Source organism: Heteronotia binoei, chromosome 13, assembly GCF_032191835.1.
Source record: "Heteronotia binoei isolate CCM8104 ecotype False Entrance Well chromosome 13, APGP_CSIRO_Hbin_v1, whole genome shotgun sequence".
NCBI classification, from domain to species: domain Eukaryota; kingdom Metazoa; phylum Chordata; class Lepidosauria; order Squamata; family Gekkonidae; genus Heteronotia; species Heteronotia binoei.
In genome coordinates, this window is record NC_083235.1 from 81,888,002 (window position 1) to 81,906,149 (window position 18,148).

At 41.7% G+C, this 18,148-nt stretch overlaps 1 protein-coding gene across 8 annotated transcripts in view; it reads right to left on the reverse strand.

The window, feature by feature from the left end:
• ARHGAP44 (Rho GTPase activating protein 44) overlaps nucleotides 1–18,148 on the reverse strand; it is a 385,723-nt gene that overhangs the window by 98,279 nt on the left and 269,296 nt on the right. For all 8 annotated transcript variants that reach the window (XM_060252571.1, XM_060252572.1, XM_060252570.1 and 5 more), the window contains exon 14: nucleotides 5,165–5,278. In XM_060252571.1, the coding sequence (XP_060108554.1) occupies nucleotides 5,165–5,278 (114 nt within the window). The remainder of the gene's footprint in view (nucleotides 1–5,164; nucleotides 5,279–18,148) is intronic.

Genomic DNA, 18,148 nt, shown 5'->3' on the forward strand with positions numbered 1-18,148 from the left:
GAGGTGAGAGAGCTTGAAAGATTAACCGGATTTAGTAATGAAACAAAAATAAAATATTTGGGGATAACTTTCTCCAATAAGTGTAGCAATCTATACGATAATAATTATGTACCTCTGTTAAAGGAAATTGACTCCTCTTTAAAAAAATGGGCGAATATGAAACTGTCTTTTATGGGAAGGATAGCATTAATTAAGATGATGGTCCTTCCTAAAGTCATGTTCCTGTTTCAAATGATTAGTTTTGGGATAAGGAAACCCTTCTTTACTAAAATAGACCAACTAGTAAGAGCCTTTATTTGGCAAGGCAACCGATCTCGGATAAAATGGAAAACTTTAAAAGACAAAAAAGATATGGGCGGATTGGGACTCCCAGATTGGGAAACATATTATGTTGCGTGTGTCACACTTTGGCTAAAAGAATGGATCCGGCTGGAGAATACGCGTATATTAGCCTTAGAAGGCTCAGATCTACAATCAGGTTGGCATGCTAATCTATGGTATGTGCAGAAAGGGCAGAAATATTTTAAAAATCATTTGATCCGCAAAACCATTTATGAGGTTTGGTTAAAAATTAGAAGATTGATTTATGTTAAGACACCAAGATGGATATCTCCTGAAGAGGCGTCAATTTTGCCTCAACTGGTTAACTTTAAAAAGATAATAAGATATCAGGATATTTTGGATGATAAAGATAACTTAAGAGGAAAAGAAGATCTAGACTCTAGAGGGATAAGTATGGATTGGTGGACCAGAAATCAAGTAATAACCAAATATAACTCAGACAAGGCGAAAGGATTTACAAAAGTAAACTTCGATTTTGATAAATTGCTATTAAGGGAAGAGGAGAAAATAATTAAGAAAGTTTATAATTATATGTTGCAAATTAAATTAGAAGATGAAGTGGTTAAAAACTCTATGGTGAAATGGGCGCAGAATTTACAACATAATATTAGTTTAGAACAATGGTCCAATTTCTGGAAAAAGAATTACAAAGTGATAAAGCCAATTAATTACAGGGAAAATTTTTTTAAACTATTTCACAGATGGTATCTTACCCCAGTACAGATAGCTAAATTTAACCGTGCAATGTCACCTGTATGTTGGAAGTGCAAAGTAGATATTGGTTCATTTTATCATATGTGGTGGAACTGTAAAGTGGCCAAAACTTTCTGGAAAAAGATACACTGTATGATAAAGGAAATATTAGCTAGAGATTTTGTCTTTGAACCAGAAGTGATGCTATTATCATTTATTAAGAATACAGTTCCACAAGCAGAAGAATACATGGTGATTTATATTATAACTGCGGCAAGGATAGTGTACGCTAAGTACTGGCGTCAGGAGAGGGGTCCGAACCTGAGTGAAGTTATCGAAAAAGTCTTGGATGCCGCCGAAATGGATGTACTTTCAAATATGTTAAGAGGAGAATCTAAAGATGACGCTGTTAGAAACTGGGGCAAGTTTTATGAATGGTACGAGAAAAAAGAAAATATTTTTATCACTGATAAAACCGAAAAAACTTAAAAATAATTATTATCTAAAAATTATCTAAAAATGATTTGTTGTATTTATAATTTGTTCTGAATTCTATAAAGCAGATAAAAAGTCGTGTAATTGTAATGTAACGATCTAAAGTTAAACACTGTTTGTATTTAAGTTAAGATAGATGCCGCGGATATTCTCCTCAAGGAAGTTTATTCAACTCTACTTATGTAAATAACGTGTATATATTATGTGACAGTAAGTTGATGAAGTGGGTGTATTAATGCCATTGACATTGATACAAAGAAAATAAAAATTATTATGGCAAAAAAAAAAAAAAGAGTCCCTTTGATGTATACCTTATATGATTGCTTTGTTTGTATACTCGCCAGTCTCTCAACCTCGTTCTATAGTCTAGCAACATGTCACAATAAACTAGAAACTTTTATCAAAAAGGTCTCATTATTGAAACATCAGACTTGACAGCTTTACGTGCCCAAGAGCCTACGTCAGGAGGTGCTACAACATTGCCACTGCAACGAGCTAGCAGGGCACTTCGGCTACGTAAAGACGCTCCATCTGGTGAGCAGGCAATTCTGGTGGCCCCAGATGAAGCGAGATATTTCAGAGTTTGTGGGCTCCTGCCCCACCTGCATCATGGCAAAGCAAAGAGGTGGAAAGCCGCCGGGACTCCTCCAACCCCTACCCACAGCCTCCCGACTGTGGGCGGTGGTGTCCCTGGATTTTATATTAGAACTCCCCCCTTCCCAAGTGCTAGTGGTGGTGGAAACTTTTTCCAAGCAAGCGCACTTCATCCCATGCAAACAGCTCCCCACAGCTAAGAAATTGGCGTACTTATTTTTCCACCACGTGGTCCGGCTCCACTCATTCCTGGAGAAGGTCATTAGCGACCGCGGGCCACAGTTCGTTGCCAACTTCTGGCGGGAGTTTTGCAAAATAGCAGGGATGGAACAGGGACTGAGCTCGGCCTATCACCCCCAGACCGAAGGACAGATGGAGAGAATGAATGGGCTTCTGGAGCAGTACTTAAGATGCTACATCAACTACCAACAATCCAATTGGGTCGAGCTCCTGTCCTTCGCCGAGTACGGCTACAATAACAGTGTGCATAGTTCCACCAAGGCCTCCCCCTTTCAGATAGTTAACGGGTACGAGGGGAGACCTTTCCCATCCCTATCAGTCACCAACGGGTCCTCAAACCCCAGCTCTTGTCAACAATGGTGGGAGGGCATCCGAAAAGGATGGGGGGTCATTCAGGACAACCTGGAGGTGGCAAAACAAACTTACAAGGACTACTTTGACAAGAAACATTCCCCACAGTGGGAATTCAAAGTGGGGGAGAGGGTCTTTTTGTCAACTAAAAACCTGCCCCTGCCGCATACATGCCGCAAGCTGGCATACAAGTTCCTCGGGCCATTCAAAATAAAGAGAGTGATTAATCCGGTCACCGTGGAACTAGAATTGCCAAAGATGTTTAGTAAGATCCACCCTGTTTTTCATTGCAGTCTTCTTCGCAAGGACCCTGGAGCCACATCCTGGCACCCCCGCCCTCCAGAGCCACCTCCTATTCAAGTGAAGGGTCAGAGTCACCACGAGGTGCAGGAGATCTTGGACTCTAGGGTCCAGAGGGGGATATTATACTATCTGGTCCGCTGGAAACACTTCCCCCCGAGCTGTGATGAGTGGGTAAAGTCAACTGATTTGTGGGCACCACAACTACTGAAGAGATTTCACCTACTGCACCCAGACAAACCCCGAGCAAGAGCTTAGGTGGGGCAGTATGTCAGACATGTAACGTAGTGGTAGTATTATGATATATGTAATGTACTGCTTGACATGCCTAACGCCATATTGTACTCTGTTGTGACCCTGTTTTACTAACCGTGAGAACAGCAACCTGTAGTCTTCCCCAGAGCAATTCCAAACTGCAAGGAGAGGAATTTCACACTTGGCCTAGAGACCATCTGGGCCTTTGAAGTTAGCATGCCCAAGGCGACTAGTGGGTAGCTTCCTGAGAGAAAGATAAGGGGGCATGGGAAGCACCGACTGTCTCTAAGGGTGTGAAAATACTATATTGTTTCCTTTCTCTGAAATGCACAAAAAGGCAAGGCATGGCCTTGGGAGTTATCAAACTCAACTTGCTTCTATAGTAGACTGATTGTTCTCAATAAATGGATTAATTTTGCAACACTGTGATCCGTCTCTGTTTGAAGTTCCTCGTCTGACATTTCTTCCTAATGTTAAGCCTGAAACTCTTCTGGTTTAATTTCAACCTGCTGGTTCTTGTCTGACTTTCTGGGGCAACAGAAAACAATTCTGCACTATCCTCTATATGACAGCCCTTCAAGTATTTGAAGATGGGGTTCATATCACCTCTCAGTCATCTCCTCTCCAGGCTAAACATACCCAGCACCTTCAGCCTTTCCTCATAGGACTTGGTCTCCAGACCCCTCACCATCTTTTTGCCCTCCTCTGGACACATTCCAGCTTGTCTATATTCTTCTTAAAATGTGGTGCCCAAAACTGAACACAATACTTCAGGTGAGGTCTAACCAGAGCAGAGTAAAGCAATACCAACACTTCACATGAACTGGACACTATACATCTATTGATACAGCCCAAAATCACATTGGCCTTTTTAGGTAATGTATCACACTGCTGACTTATATTCAGTGTATGGTCCACTAAGACCCCTAGATCCTTCTCATACAAACTACTGCCAAGACAAGTCTCCTCCATCCTATAGTGATGCATTGGATTTTTCCTAATGCAGAACTTTACATTTATCCCTGTTAAAATTCATTTTAATAGTTTCAGCGTAGTTTTCCGGCCTGTCAAGATCATCCTGTATTCTGACTTTGTCTTCTACTATATTTGCAACCCCTCCTAGTTTAATATAATCTATAAATTTAATATGCATTCCCTCTATTCCTTCATACAAATAATTTATCATTTACAACTATAACAGTTTTGAATCTGGTTGTACACAATGCTTTAGTTACTCCAGAAGCTCCAAGTGGGGCTTGCATTTCTCCTGGAATTACTAAAGAGATTAATTCCCCTGTAGAAAACGACTGCTTTGGAGGGTGGATTCTATGGCATTATACCTTGCTGAGGCTCCTTCCCTTCCCATGTTCCATCCCCAAATCTACAGGAATTTCCCAACCTGGGGTTCTTGTTCTCCTACAGTTCCTATCCCATTCCTTGACAAAATAATTTGAATATTCACATTCAATTAATGAAATTTTTAAAGTTTTGCGAAGAAGAAGATATTGGATTTATATCCCGCCCTCCACTCCAAAGAGTCTCAGAGCGGCTCACAATCTATTTTACCTTCCTCCCCCACAACAGACACCCTGTGAGGTGGGTGGGGCTGGAGAGGGCTCTCACAGCAGCTGCCCTTTCAAGGACAAACTCTGCCAGAGCTATGGCTGACCCAAGGCCATGCCAGCAGGTGCAAGTGGAGGAGTGGGGAATCAAACCCGGTTCTCCCAAATAAGAGTCTGCACACTTAACCACTATACCAAACTGGCGAACATATCAAAGAATGAAAAGATAATAAATACTGGAAAATTCAGATTCTGGGACTAGATTTTATTATCCACATTTCCCCCCAAGTTACTTTAGGTAGCATTTTCAAAGGCAGAATTTTGCCTCTTACCCTTCTGCCTGAGGCCAAAGAAGGTTGGGTCCCAGAACAATTGCTATGTTGCTCGGTGTCATTTTGTTGGCATCCTGGTATTCTGTTAACTTTGCAAGGAATTTGATCAAGTATCTGCAAGAGACAATCAGAAGGCTCAGTGTTAAAGTGGAGTGATGGGGTCCAGAATCTAATCTAGAATGCTAATCCAGCACCTCACTGCTGTGGCATTTTTCAGCAAAGACATATGGGCAAGGTCAATTCTTTTTTTTGTCAAGTTTATTTAAAACAAGCCAAGTCACTTCACAAAAAAGGGGGAAGGGAAGAAGAAGAAAAAGGCAAAGTATTCTAGGATGTGGAGTAATTTTTAACAGTAAAATTCATAAAAGCAAAAATTTTAACAATTGAGGGCAATATCAAGAAAAAAATCAAGGTAGGAAGGGTCAACATTGCATCTCAAGTTTGAACATAAGGAGCAAGTTCACTTTTGATTTCCAGGCACCATGTGGAGGTGATTAACTAGACTGTATCATAGGCTACAAACCACTTATTGTCAGAAGCCCTGAATAAGCCACCTTACACATCTGCCTGTAGGAACCAAGAGGAAGGAGCCAGCTCAAAAACTTTTTAATTACCGCCTCTCCCCATATGAGCCCCCTGGGCTCTGAGGTCAGCTATACAACATCTTCTTGTGATCCCTGGTTCTAAGGATGCTTGACTGGCTTCAACAAGGGCCAAGGCATTTTCCGTCCGGACCCCACCTGGTGGAATGAGTTCCCGCTGGAAATTCGGGCCCTGTGGGACTTATCTAAGTTTCGCAGGGCCTGTAAGATGGAGTTATTCCACCAGGCTTTTAATTGATACAGCGGGTGTCCTCTGAAGTCATCGCTCCACCCACACCTTATTAGCACCTTACCATCTAGATGCTTATGTTATGCTGAACACGACCAGCCTATATGTGGGTTACGGCTTGTTGCCAATGATGTGGACCATGGTTTCTGTTAATTCTGTAATATGATATTATCTAGTCTGGATGTGGTTTGTTTAATGTTTCTGTGAGGTTTTTAATGTTGCAAGCCACCCAGAGCCTGCTTGCCAGATAGGGCAAGGTATAAACTGAAAAATCAAATTAAATTAATTAAATTAAAAATTAAATGGTTGTTGGTGGGTGCTGCAGCTCTCATTGGGTACAACATATCCTCCTTCCCAAAACTGACCTTCGCATGGAAGGTCTTGTAATTGGGAACCAATCTCTACTCTGCTACATAAGAAGAGAAAAAATATATTTCGCACCAGTGGTGTCCTTGTCTCTCTAAAAGAGGAAAGAGGGATGAGGCAATTTACTCTGCTACCTAGCAACTGTCTTGGTCTTTTCTCTAACAATGAACCCTAACACTAAGCTAGGGTTGCCAATCCCCAAGTGGGGCAGGCAAAAAGCACCAGGGCATCCACGCCAAGACAAGCCTCAATACTTTTAAATATCACTACAACACTTTTTATACTTATAGAAAAATGATGCTATACAAAGTGCATAAACAAGCCACACCTGAACATCTTTTTTTTAAAAACATAAACAATCTTTTATTGAAGCTTATACATGATACAGAAAACTTGTAGTATCAGATTAATTCAAATAGGAAATACATTAAAGCAATCAATACACCCCCACCACCCTTCCCACCCCATCACCAAGAGCCTAAGGGGGGTTACCAAAACATAAATTCAAGTTTCTCATTTCGATTCCCACACTTTTTATCCATAGATACAGCGGGTTCCAAATTTCTTTAGTAGTTGAATAAGACTGTCCTCTCAGTTTCATTGTTAAAATATCTAATTCTACTGCCTCTAATAGCTTTTGTACAAACTCGTCCCTTCTTGGGATTTCTGCAACCTTCCAGTACCTGGCAAATAGAATTCTAGCTACAGTGACAATATATAACAGACATTTTTTTTCTAGTTTGGGGAGTTTTTCTTTTATTATACTTAGCAAGTAAAATTCTGGTGTATGCGGGAGCCTTATTTTAAAAAATTTTTGGCACCAGGTATTGACCTGGGCCCAATATTTCTTGGCATAGGCACACTGCCACCAAATGTGGAATAAGGTTCCCTTCGCCTTTCCGCATTTCCAACACTTGTTAGAGTAGCTTGGATAGATCTTGGCCAGTCTCTCTGGGGTCAAGTACCATCTATAGGCCATCTTGTACAGATTTTCTTTAAATTCATTGGCCGAGGTTAGTTGGAGGTTATGTTTCCAGATATTTTCCCATTCTTCCAATTCCATATTGTATCCAAAATCACTCAGCCATCTGATCCAGCTTTCTTTGACTGTTTCATCTTGCATTTTGTTCATTAATAGCCAATTGTAAATTTTAGATATTAGTTTCTGCCCGTCATATATTATCGTGTCCAGATCGCTAGGTTTTTTATAGAAGCCTGTTTTTCTATCTGTCTGGAACCTGGAGTTGATTTGTGTTTTAGTCCACCAATCCAATTTAATATTGTCTAAAATCAAATTATGGGTGGTATCCAGCAAGCCATTGTAGTTGTAGTTAATATCCCAGGAGTAGAGATTTGGGTATTGAGATGCCTCCACCGGGGAGAGCCAGAGAGGAGTTTGTGTATAGGTCGTTTTCCTTATTTCACTCCATACCTTAAAAATCGGCTTTCTAATAACGTGACGAAAGAAATTATTATTTTCCAATGGGGGCTGGTACCATATGTATGAATGCCAGCCCCTAACTAAGCCTGCCCCCTCTAACAACAGCAGTCTCTTATTTTCCAAGAGTATCCATTCCTTCACCCAGGCAAGGCAACAAGCTTTATAGTAAATTCTCCACTCTGGCAAAGCTAAGCCTCCTCTAAGTTTACTATCTTGAAGAATTTTAAGTTTTATTCTTGGTCTTTTGCTTTGCCAAATGAAGGCCGATATCATCTTGTCTAGCTGTTGAAAGAAGGTCTGGGGGAGTGAAATAGGGATCGTCTGGAATAGGAAAAGTATTCTAGGGAGTATATTCATTTTGATAAAAGCTATTCTTCCCAACAAGGAGATTTGTAGGTTCTTCCATCTGTTCAAATCAGCCTGGATTTCCTTTAAGATTTTTTCGTAGTTATCTTTTTGCAGTGTTCTCAAATCGCTTGTCACTCTGACGCCCAGATATTTCACTTTCTTCTCCGATCTAAAACCTGATTTGTTTTCCAAAGATATGATTTGTTCTTTTGTTAAATTTTGTGTTAAAAATTGGGTTTTAATTCTGTTTACCTTAAAGCCGGATACTGCCCCAAATTGTTCCAGCCTCTCCTTAATATAGTCTATTGAATTTATCGGATCCTCTACAATAAGTAGAACATCATCTGCAAAGGCTTGAATTTTATACTTTTCATCTTTAACTCCAGTTCCTTTAATTCGATGGTCTTCTCTTATACTTTTGAGAAGGAATTCCAATGTTGTAATAAATAGTAGGGGAGACAGTGGGCAGCCTTGCCTCGTGCCCTGTTTAATTTCAATCATATCTGATAGCTGACCATTGATGTTAATTTTTGCGTTTTGTCTGGTATATATCGCTCCGACTAGTTTACAAAATTTTCTTCCACATCCGATGGCTTCCAAAGATTTTAAGATAAAACTCCAGTTGACGTTGTTGAAGGCTTTTTCGGCATCCAACATAATGCCAGCGAATTGTTTATCCGGATGTTCTCGGTAATACTCTAGTATGTTTAGAAGATATCTTATATTCTGGCTCATCCTTCTCCCTGGTACGAACCCTGTTTGGTCTTCGTGTATTACCGATGAAATAACTTTTTTAAATCGGTTCGTCAGGATTGTAGCGTATATCTTATAGTCTGCGTTCAATAAAGAGATAGGCCGGTAGTTCTTTATTTCTTGCGGATCTGTTCCTTCTTTACGTATCAGGGAAATCACTGCTTCTCTCCAGGATGCTGGTGTAACGGCCGAATCTTGGATTACTTAAATTACATTTTTATATGGGATCAATAGGAATTCTTCGAATGTTTTAAAGAATTCGATTGGTAAACCGTCTGGGCCAGGCATTTTATTACTTTTCTGTTTTTTTATTGCTTCACAAATTTCATGAATGGAGATCGGTTCCTCTAATGTTTCCTTCTGTGTTTCTGTTAGTTGTTGGATTTGGACTTCTTGAATGTATTCCAACTGAAGTTCTTCAGGTATCTTACGTTCATTATAGAGGTTCTGGTAGAAATTTTGAATGATTACTTGCATTTGCGACATTTTGGAGACCTCCTCATTCGCCTCATTCTTAAGTGATCTAATAAGATTCTTCCCTCTTTCCTTTCTCAACCTGTACGCCAACCATCTACCAGGTTTATTTGCGCTTTCAAAGTAATTTTGTTTTGCCCATTTCAGTTTTCTTTCCCATTCATCCGTAAGTAGAAGGTTGATTTCATGTTGTATGGCATACACTCTTAGTTTCGTTTCTTCTGAGCTTCTTGTTTTTTGCTGTTGCTCTTGTTTGCTTAATTCTAATATTAAGTCATTATATGCCTTCATTCATTCTTTCTTTCTTTTTGCTAGATAACCAATTGCGATCCCCCTGAAGTAGGCCTTAAAGGCATCCCATATAATTGGCATCGGCGTATCCTGCCTCCGATTGTGTTCAAAGAACGTCTTGATCTCTTTCTTCGCTTTTTCTATAAAGGGTTCTTCTTTTAAGATTTAGAGATTCAATGTCCATCGGGTTTTGGGACGGAAGTCATCTAAAATTATTTGCACAGGATTGTGGTCTGCATAGGTTTTGGGTAATATATGTGCTTGGGTGATCGACAAGCCTAAAGTAGCGGACATCCAACATGTATCTATCCACGACCAACATTTATGGACATGCGAAAAGTAGGTGAAGTCACTGGTTCGTGGATTTTTTGTTCTCCAAATGTCTATTAGGTTGAACTCATCCACAATTTTCAGAAAGGACCCAGGTAGCAAATTTCGAGATTTCTTCACTTTGGTATTTTCATATTTTTTATCTTTAGTTGCGTCTAGGACAGCATTGTAGTCCCCTACAATGCAGAATTTCTCGGAGTCATATTCAAGCAACTTGGAGTGTAGTTTGGAGTAAAACTCTTCCTGGGCATTGTTTGGTGCATATATATTTCCAAAAATTATTTTTTCCCCTTTTATTTCTAATTCTATAAGTACCATTCTGCCTAGGTCGTCACTATACAGCATCCTAGATTGCACGTTTTTTTGTACATAGATGGCAACTCCCCTTTTTTTCTCAGGTGCACATGAGTGGTAAAGTTGGCCAAGTTTCTTATTTTGCAGAAGTTTTAAATTCTCTTCTTTGATGTGGGTTTCCTGTAAACATATTATTTGTGATTTGGTCTTTTGTAATTGTAGGAAGATCTTTCTCCTTTTTTGGGGTTCATTGAGGCCGTTTACGTTGACAGAAATGATCTGTAGCCCAGGTGTAGCCATCATTAAGTTTTTAAATTTTTTCCAAGACTCTGTTCTTTTTGTGCTTGCAATCTGGTTTTGATCCTCCCAGCCTTCTTTTTCTGCGAATCACTTGATCCTGAAGCTGTCTGTTCTGACCTCTCTTCCTGCTCCTCTCCCGACTCAGAGTCTTGATTTTCCGTTTCAACAAAACTTGTCCAAAATTCTTCTACTTTGTCTGGGGTAGTGAGATTAAATCTCCTAGATTTATATGAGAAGAAAACCCCTTCTGGGACCAGCCATCTAAACTGTATTGCATTCTTGGTCAACCATGTTGTTATTCTTTTATAGCCGAAGCATCTCTGCTGTACCGACCAAGGGATGTCTTTCAGAACCTTAACGTTGTTGCCATCAAACGTCAAGCCTTCTTCTCTTGCCAGTCTCAGTATTCTTTCACACGTTGAGGTTCGGGTAAATCTAACATGTATCTCCCTAGGGAGATTAAACTTTCTGGTATGGGTAGACGATACTCTCCTAACCCACTCAATTTCATGTCTACTCTCTATTAAAGCGCCCTCCTCACCAAACCTCAGGAGCTTCGATATCTTGTTCTCTGTGTTCTCTCCCCTTTCCTCTGTGATGTTCTGAAATCTTAAAACATAAGCTGCCTTTTCCATCTCAAGTCTGGCAACTCTATCCTCCATCTCAGCTACCTTTATTTTATTCTCCTTTGCCGTGGCAGACGTAACTTCTCTTTGGTCCTCCAACTTGCCGACTCTTGCTGAGAGTGCGTGAACTTGCTGGGTATTTGCTAATAACTGTCTTTGAAACTCATTTAGTTGCTGATTAGTTTTCTTAATTTCTCCCATTAAGTCACTTTTGACTTCTTCTAAGGTCTCTTTATTCTGTTGGAAGCCTGTCAGCATGATATTTTGTAACTTATCAATAGCTTCCTGTGTAACTAGTGGGGCAGGAGGTTTCCCTCCTCCTGGTGGAGTAGACTGGCCATATTTTTTCACTTTGGTCTCCATCGTAGATAGGTTTGGCAATCACCTAAATTGTTGCTATCTATCAGGACACTATATCCAAGAAAGGAACCTAAAGGCGGTTTTTAAACCTCTCAAACTTATTAGATTCCCTATTGGTTTAACAACCTTTACCAATTTATCAGTTCATTCATTCAACCTAGAATGCGATTAAATAATTATTTAATACCTTCATTCAATTATCAATACCCAAAAGTTGGTTCCCAAAAGTGATTCCCAATTAATTAAAAGCGATTCCCAGTAAGTTAAGTTAGATAATCAGTTTCCAGTTTATCAATTAATCCGCCAGGCAGTTCCTCAGTTCAACAGTTAATCATATATCATAATTAAATCCTTACTCATATACCACAATTATTATCAATATCTCCTTCAAGGATTTAGCAATTATCAACTCACCAATTTATCTATTTAACAATTGATTTGTCAATTAATCTAAGAATTTATTAATTAGTCAATTAGTCAGTTAATCCATCCAACAGTTCCTCAACGCATCAGCTAGTTTCCAAATGGCCAGATGTTCAAAATTACTGTCCTCTAAACCAGACTAGTCCCAACTCAGTCCCCTTTCCTTCTCTCTTCTTTCTTCTTTTTCTTCTATTTCCTGCTTTTTGCTTCGGCTCCTCCTCTTCTCTTGTCTTGTCTTACTTTCCTTCTTCTTTCTTCCCTCTTTAAGTAAGTTTCCAAACGCCAATCTAGTCCAAACCTGTAGCACTACAACCTAAGCAATGCTTAGTCTATCCAGTACTGTTTAAATTGCCCACTAGAGGGAGCCCCAGTCTCAGCCAATCTTCAAGAAAGGGGTAGCCGCAGCACAAAAGCGCTGCTAAAAACCACCCCCCCCTTCTTTTAGCGTTTAAGCAGTTTAAAGTCTCGGACCTTCTATCTTCTTTCCACCTTTCTCCTCTCCGCTTCCAGGCTATTTCCAGGCTATTTCTTCACCTTTTCAACAGACCTCCTCCTCCTCCTCTTCCGAAAACCAGATGCTGCTTCCAGCCACCGTCTCAGCTTCTTCAGCTCTTAACTCTATTCTCCCATAGCACTTTCCAAAGACACCAAAGCAGCGTAACACAGTCTTACTTCGCTGCCTTTCTCCGACTCCCTCCGACTCTCTCCGACTTTCCCCAACCTTCTCCAACTTACTCGCCTCTCTCACTCACTTTCTCTTCGCCATCAACGCCAGTTCCCAGCTCTCTTCCTCCCGCCTCGGCTATTCCAAAGACCCCCAGAGAAACGTCTCGGCAGGAGTATTGGTAGGTGCGAAATTCTAGTCAAGATCTTCCTCTTCAGAGGGTCAAAGCTTTAAGCTATTACCTTTAAGTCAGCTCTGCAAAACGAAAGTAATCGCCACCCCCGCCACCGCCACTGCCGCCATTTTCTCCGGCTCCGCTCCGCTTATCTTACTTTAGGGCGCTGCTTGCACTTGGTTTCTTCTTCTTCTTTTGTTCCGTTTAGTCCCTCTTCTTCTGCCACCGCATCCAGGCACATAGTAAAAATCGATTGCTATCGCACCGGCACTCAGTTGTGAGATTAATTTTCCCCCTCAGCTCCTCTCTGGTGACCTGGTTAACCGCTAAAGCGTCAGCTAGCTCCGGACACGGGGAAAAAGCCGGGTGTCAGTAAAAGAAGCTGCCGCCTCTTCTCCAGACAGTCCAGCCAGCTCCCCAGTCTGCGAAGTACCCCCTGGTACTCCTTTAGGGGGTGTCCTCGGTGTCAGGACCCCTCCAAAAGTTAGCTGAACAGAACGGACTCAAAGAGTGCGTTCTGCCTCACCACGCCACAAGCCGGAAGTCCTCGCCACACCTGAACATCAAGTACATCTGTTTGTATATAAGAATCAATTCTTTGAAACTGGAACTTTGGGATGTGGTAGAGTGAGTTGTGAAGATAAAGTCCAATGCTCTTAGTCTTCTTTTAGCCAGTGTAATTGTTGGAAACAGCAAGGCACAAGATCGCAACAGAGATGCGCATAATGCCCTGTTTCACACGAGGCTTCTACGAGCTTCAAAAATCATTTAAACAATTCATATAGGAGACCAAAGCTCCACCATTCTGCAGACAAACAACAGCCCTGGTGCTTTTTGCCTGCTCCAATTTCCATGTTACTCTTGTTGGTTGATAAATCCCCAGGTGGGAGCAGGGGATCCCCTGGTTTAAAGGCTCTCCCCCCACTTCACGGTCATCAGAAAGCAGGGGGGTGGGTGGGAAGGGAAATGTCTGATGGGCATTATTCTCTATGGAGACCAATTCCCATAGGGTATAATGGAGAATTGATCAGTGGGTATCTGGGGCTCGGGGGGGGGGGTATCTTTCAAGGAAGAAGCACTAAATTCTCAGTATAGCATCCGGTGGCTCTCCTCAGAACACTCTTTACATTTCAAAAAGATTGGGCCGGGGGTCCAATTCTATGAGCTCCAAAAGAAGGTGTCCCTATCCTTCATTATTTTCAATGGAGGGAAGGCATTTAAAAGGTGTGTGGTCTATTTAAATGTTATGGCCAAAACTCCCTTTGGAGTTCAATTATGCTTGTCACAAACTTGTTCCTGGCTCCACCCCCAAAGACTCCTGGCTCCATCCCCAACGACTCCATACATTTCTTGAATTGGACCTGGCAACTCTACACTAACCCATTTGTATACATGGAACCTCTAGTACATAAGTGCTTGCATATGTTTATTCTAGAATATGTTCCTTTTGTGATTTATCACTCTCCACTTCTTAAGAATGATCTGTGTAGAACCAGTATTGGGTGGGGGAAAGGCAGGGCTTTTTTTGAACCAGAACTCACAGGAATGGAGTTCCTGCTGCTTTCCAGAGAGTTCCTGCTGGCTTGGAGAGAAGATGGTTAGACTGGATGGGCCATTGGCCTGATCCAACATGGTTTCTCTTATGTTTTTATGTACTCTTGCAGGTGCTTAGTAGTCCCTCTAAGTGCCTGCTTTTTCTAAGCCATGCAATTGAAGAAACCAAGCATGCAGAAGGCAGGCACTTCAAGAGGCAGGCACTTAGGGGACTATGCTTCTGTTGGCTTAATTAAGCTCCTGTATTGGTCTTTTAAATGTTGTAAAATGGCTCTAGAGTTTTGAGAACCTGGAAATCTTACAGACATATTCTGAACCTTGTTGGTCTCCTGTGAATGTATTGTAAAGATTGGGGTGAGTGTTCTGTTTATGATGTTTTGACAATTGTTTGACTATTTTTTGACTATTGTATAACAATTTAATATGACATGTATGTAATTATTTCTAGTTCCGGTGATAAATAAGCCTCCAAACTGAAGAAAGACGGATTAAACATCTTGATATCTAGAACAGACATGTTTGGAAGGGCTTCTTTAGTTCCATGAACTAAATATTGGAAAATTGTCACTCCTTGGTAATTAGAAAGACTGCTTTTGAACTATCTTCCATTAATGTCTTCTTGCTACATGCTCTTATCTATTTGAAGTTCTATGTGCAAGCTTTGTCAGGACACCATGACCTTTACATTACACTGTTTTGTTGTTTAAAATTTATGGTGTCCTTAGCAGTTTTTTTTATTTACACATGCAGTTGAAGAAAGCAGGCATGCAGAAGGCTGGCGCTTCAAGAGACAGTCCCCTAAGTGCCTGCCTCTTGAAGCGCCTGCCTTTTGCATGCCTGCTTTCTTCGATTGCATGGCTTAGAAAAAGCAGGCACTTAGAGGGACTACTAAGCGCCTGCAAGAGTACATAAGAACATAAGAGAAGTCATGTTGGATCAGGCCAATGGCCCATCCAGTCTAACACTCTGTGTCACAGAGTGGCCAAAGAAAAACAAGTGCCATCAGGAGGTCCACCAGTGGGGCCAGGACACTAGAAGCCTCCCATTGTGCCCCCCACCAAGCACCAAGAATACAGAGCATCACCGTTCTTTAGAGAGTTCCAAAAATAAGCTGTGGCTAATAGCCACTGATGGACCTCTGCTCCATATGTTTATCCAATCCCCTCTTGAAGCTGTCTATGCTTGTAGCTGCCACCACCTCCTGTGGCAATGAATTCCATGTGTTAATCACGCTTTGGGTGAAGAAGTACTTCCTTTTATCAGTTCTAATCAGCTTGCTCAGCAATTTCACTGAATGTCCACAAATTCTTGTATTGTGAGAAAGGGAGAAAAATACTTTTTTCTCTACTTTCTCTATCCCATGCATAATCTTGTAAACCTCTAACACGTCACCCCTCTGTCGACATTTCTCCAAGCTAAAGAGCCTCAAACGTTTTAACCTTTCTTCAAGGGGAAAGTGTTCCAACTCTTTAATAATTTTAGTTGTCCTTTTCTGCACTTTTTTCAATGCTATAATATCTTTTTTGAGGTGTGGTGACCAAAATTGTCCACAGTATTCCAAGTGACGCCGCACCATCAATTTCTACAGGGGCATTATGATTTGTTTTCAATTCCCTTCCTAATAATTCCCAGCATGGTGTTGGCCTTTTTTATTGCAGTTGCACACTGTCTCGATATTTTCAGTGAGTAATCTACCATGACCCCAAGAAATCTACCATGCTGGTAATCTAGGTAATCTACCATGACTCTTGGTCAGTCTCCTCCAGTTCACACCCCATCAACTTGTATTTATAGTTAGAATTTTGGGCACCAATGTGCATTACTTTGCACTTGGTCACATTGAACCTAATTTCCCACGTTGACGCCCACCCTTTGGAGTGCCTCACAATCCTCTCTGGTTCTCGCCACTCTGAACAATTTAGTGTCATCCACAAACTTAGCCATTTCACTGCTTACTCCCAACTCCAAATCATTAATGAACAAGTTAAAAAGCGTTGGACCCAGTACTGTGTCACGTGCTGGGGTACAGGCAAGGGAGTAGTCTGAGTGTAGATCACATCAGAGCCAGGGAAGCATTGCAGGAACCAAAAGTCAATATTAAATCACAGTCCAAGAGCAAGGTCAGTCAAGCCAGGAGTGAGGAAACTGGGGGAGTCAGAGCAGGAGCGGAGCCAAGAAATGGAAGCTGGACTGGTCACAAATCACCAAATTGATTTGTTGCTTTCATAGGGCATGCGGCCTGAAGCAGAAGCTTATATAGCCCACTGCTGCTGTTTCTGATTAGCGAGCAGCAGGGCCGGCCTGACTTCTACTAAAACTCTGGACTAAGGGAACACCTTGCACGCTGCCTGACCTCTTTTTGTCATCTGGCTAAGTCTTGGCGTAGCCTATCCCACATATGAGTAAGGCGAGGTGGTGAACTGGGGTGGGTGTCTGACTCTTGTTCTTTGTCAGCTACAGAGCCAGGTGTCAAGTATGTGGTGGGCAGTGGCAATAAATCAGTCAAGCCCTGAGAGGGGCCAGCTGCCGGCTCCACTGAGTGTATTAACCCTGTTGGCTCTGCCTGACCATGCCCCTCATCAGAGCCCATGATACTATCCCTCCTTCAGGGCCCTCCCCAGTAAAAGGGCCAGGTTTGTCCAGGTAGGCATTATGTGACAACGAAGGTTCATTGAAGTTCCCAAATAAGCAGACTTGTTATTTGAAACAAAGTTGCATTTATTGTATACTCCAAAGTAACTCCAGCATGATAGGGATTGGAACTGATGGCGAACAGTTCAAATCATTGGTACTTAACATTCTACATCAAAGCAATAGTTTCTACCCCCATTCCCATAACAAAGGCTGCTTTTGCATGTGAGAGTTTTCAAACCACTCAACCCCTTATCTTTTCCGTTGGTGGTTACAGTTCCCTGGCGGCAATGTCCTTGCTGGCTCTAGGGAGAAGGTGAGGATCTAGCGGATACTTTCTACTTCAAAGAGGGTTTGGCAACCTTTGATATTCCTGGGAAACTATTCTCTATTCCCCCCCCCTCTACTACCATATGTTAGTGAGCATATCTATACATTAATCAATATGGTTAGTAATCAGCATTTGGCAATAGTATCAATGAACAGAGTATGACATACTGCCCCCCCTAAGCTCTTGTTCAGGGCTTGTCTGGGTGCAGTAGGTAAAATTGCTTAAGCAGTTGTGGAGCGTTTAGATCAGAGGCTTTAACCCATTCATCGCAGCTGGGCGGGAAATAGAGCCAGCGCACTAGATAGTAGAGCACCCCCCTTTGGATTTTAGAGTCCAGGATTCCCTAGACTTTATGGTGCTTCTGTCCCTTCACTAGGATGGGCTTGGGCTCCGGACCTCGAGGATACCACCTCGACCCACCCGGATCTCGACGAAGAAGGCTGCAATGGAAAATCGGGTGCACTTTACTAAACAGTTTGGGTAGTTCCAGTTCCACAGTTACTTGGTTAATCACTCTCTTTATTTTGAAAGGTTCCAGGAATTTGTAGGATAACTTCCTGGAAGTTTGTGGCAAAGGCAAGTTCTTTGTTGACAGGAACACTGTCTCTCCCACTCTGAAGTCCCAGCTCGGGCTATGCTTTTTGTCAAATTGGGTTTTATAATCCCTTTTTGCCATCTCCAGATTCTCCTGTATTATTTTTCAAGTCTTTTCCATGTGGCCCCACCATTGCTGACAGTCTGTGGGCTTCGAATCGCTTTCCCCTCCTGGCAGAGAAGGGAACAGCTTTCCCT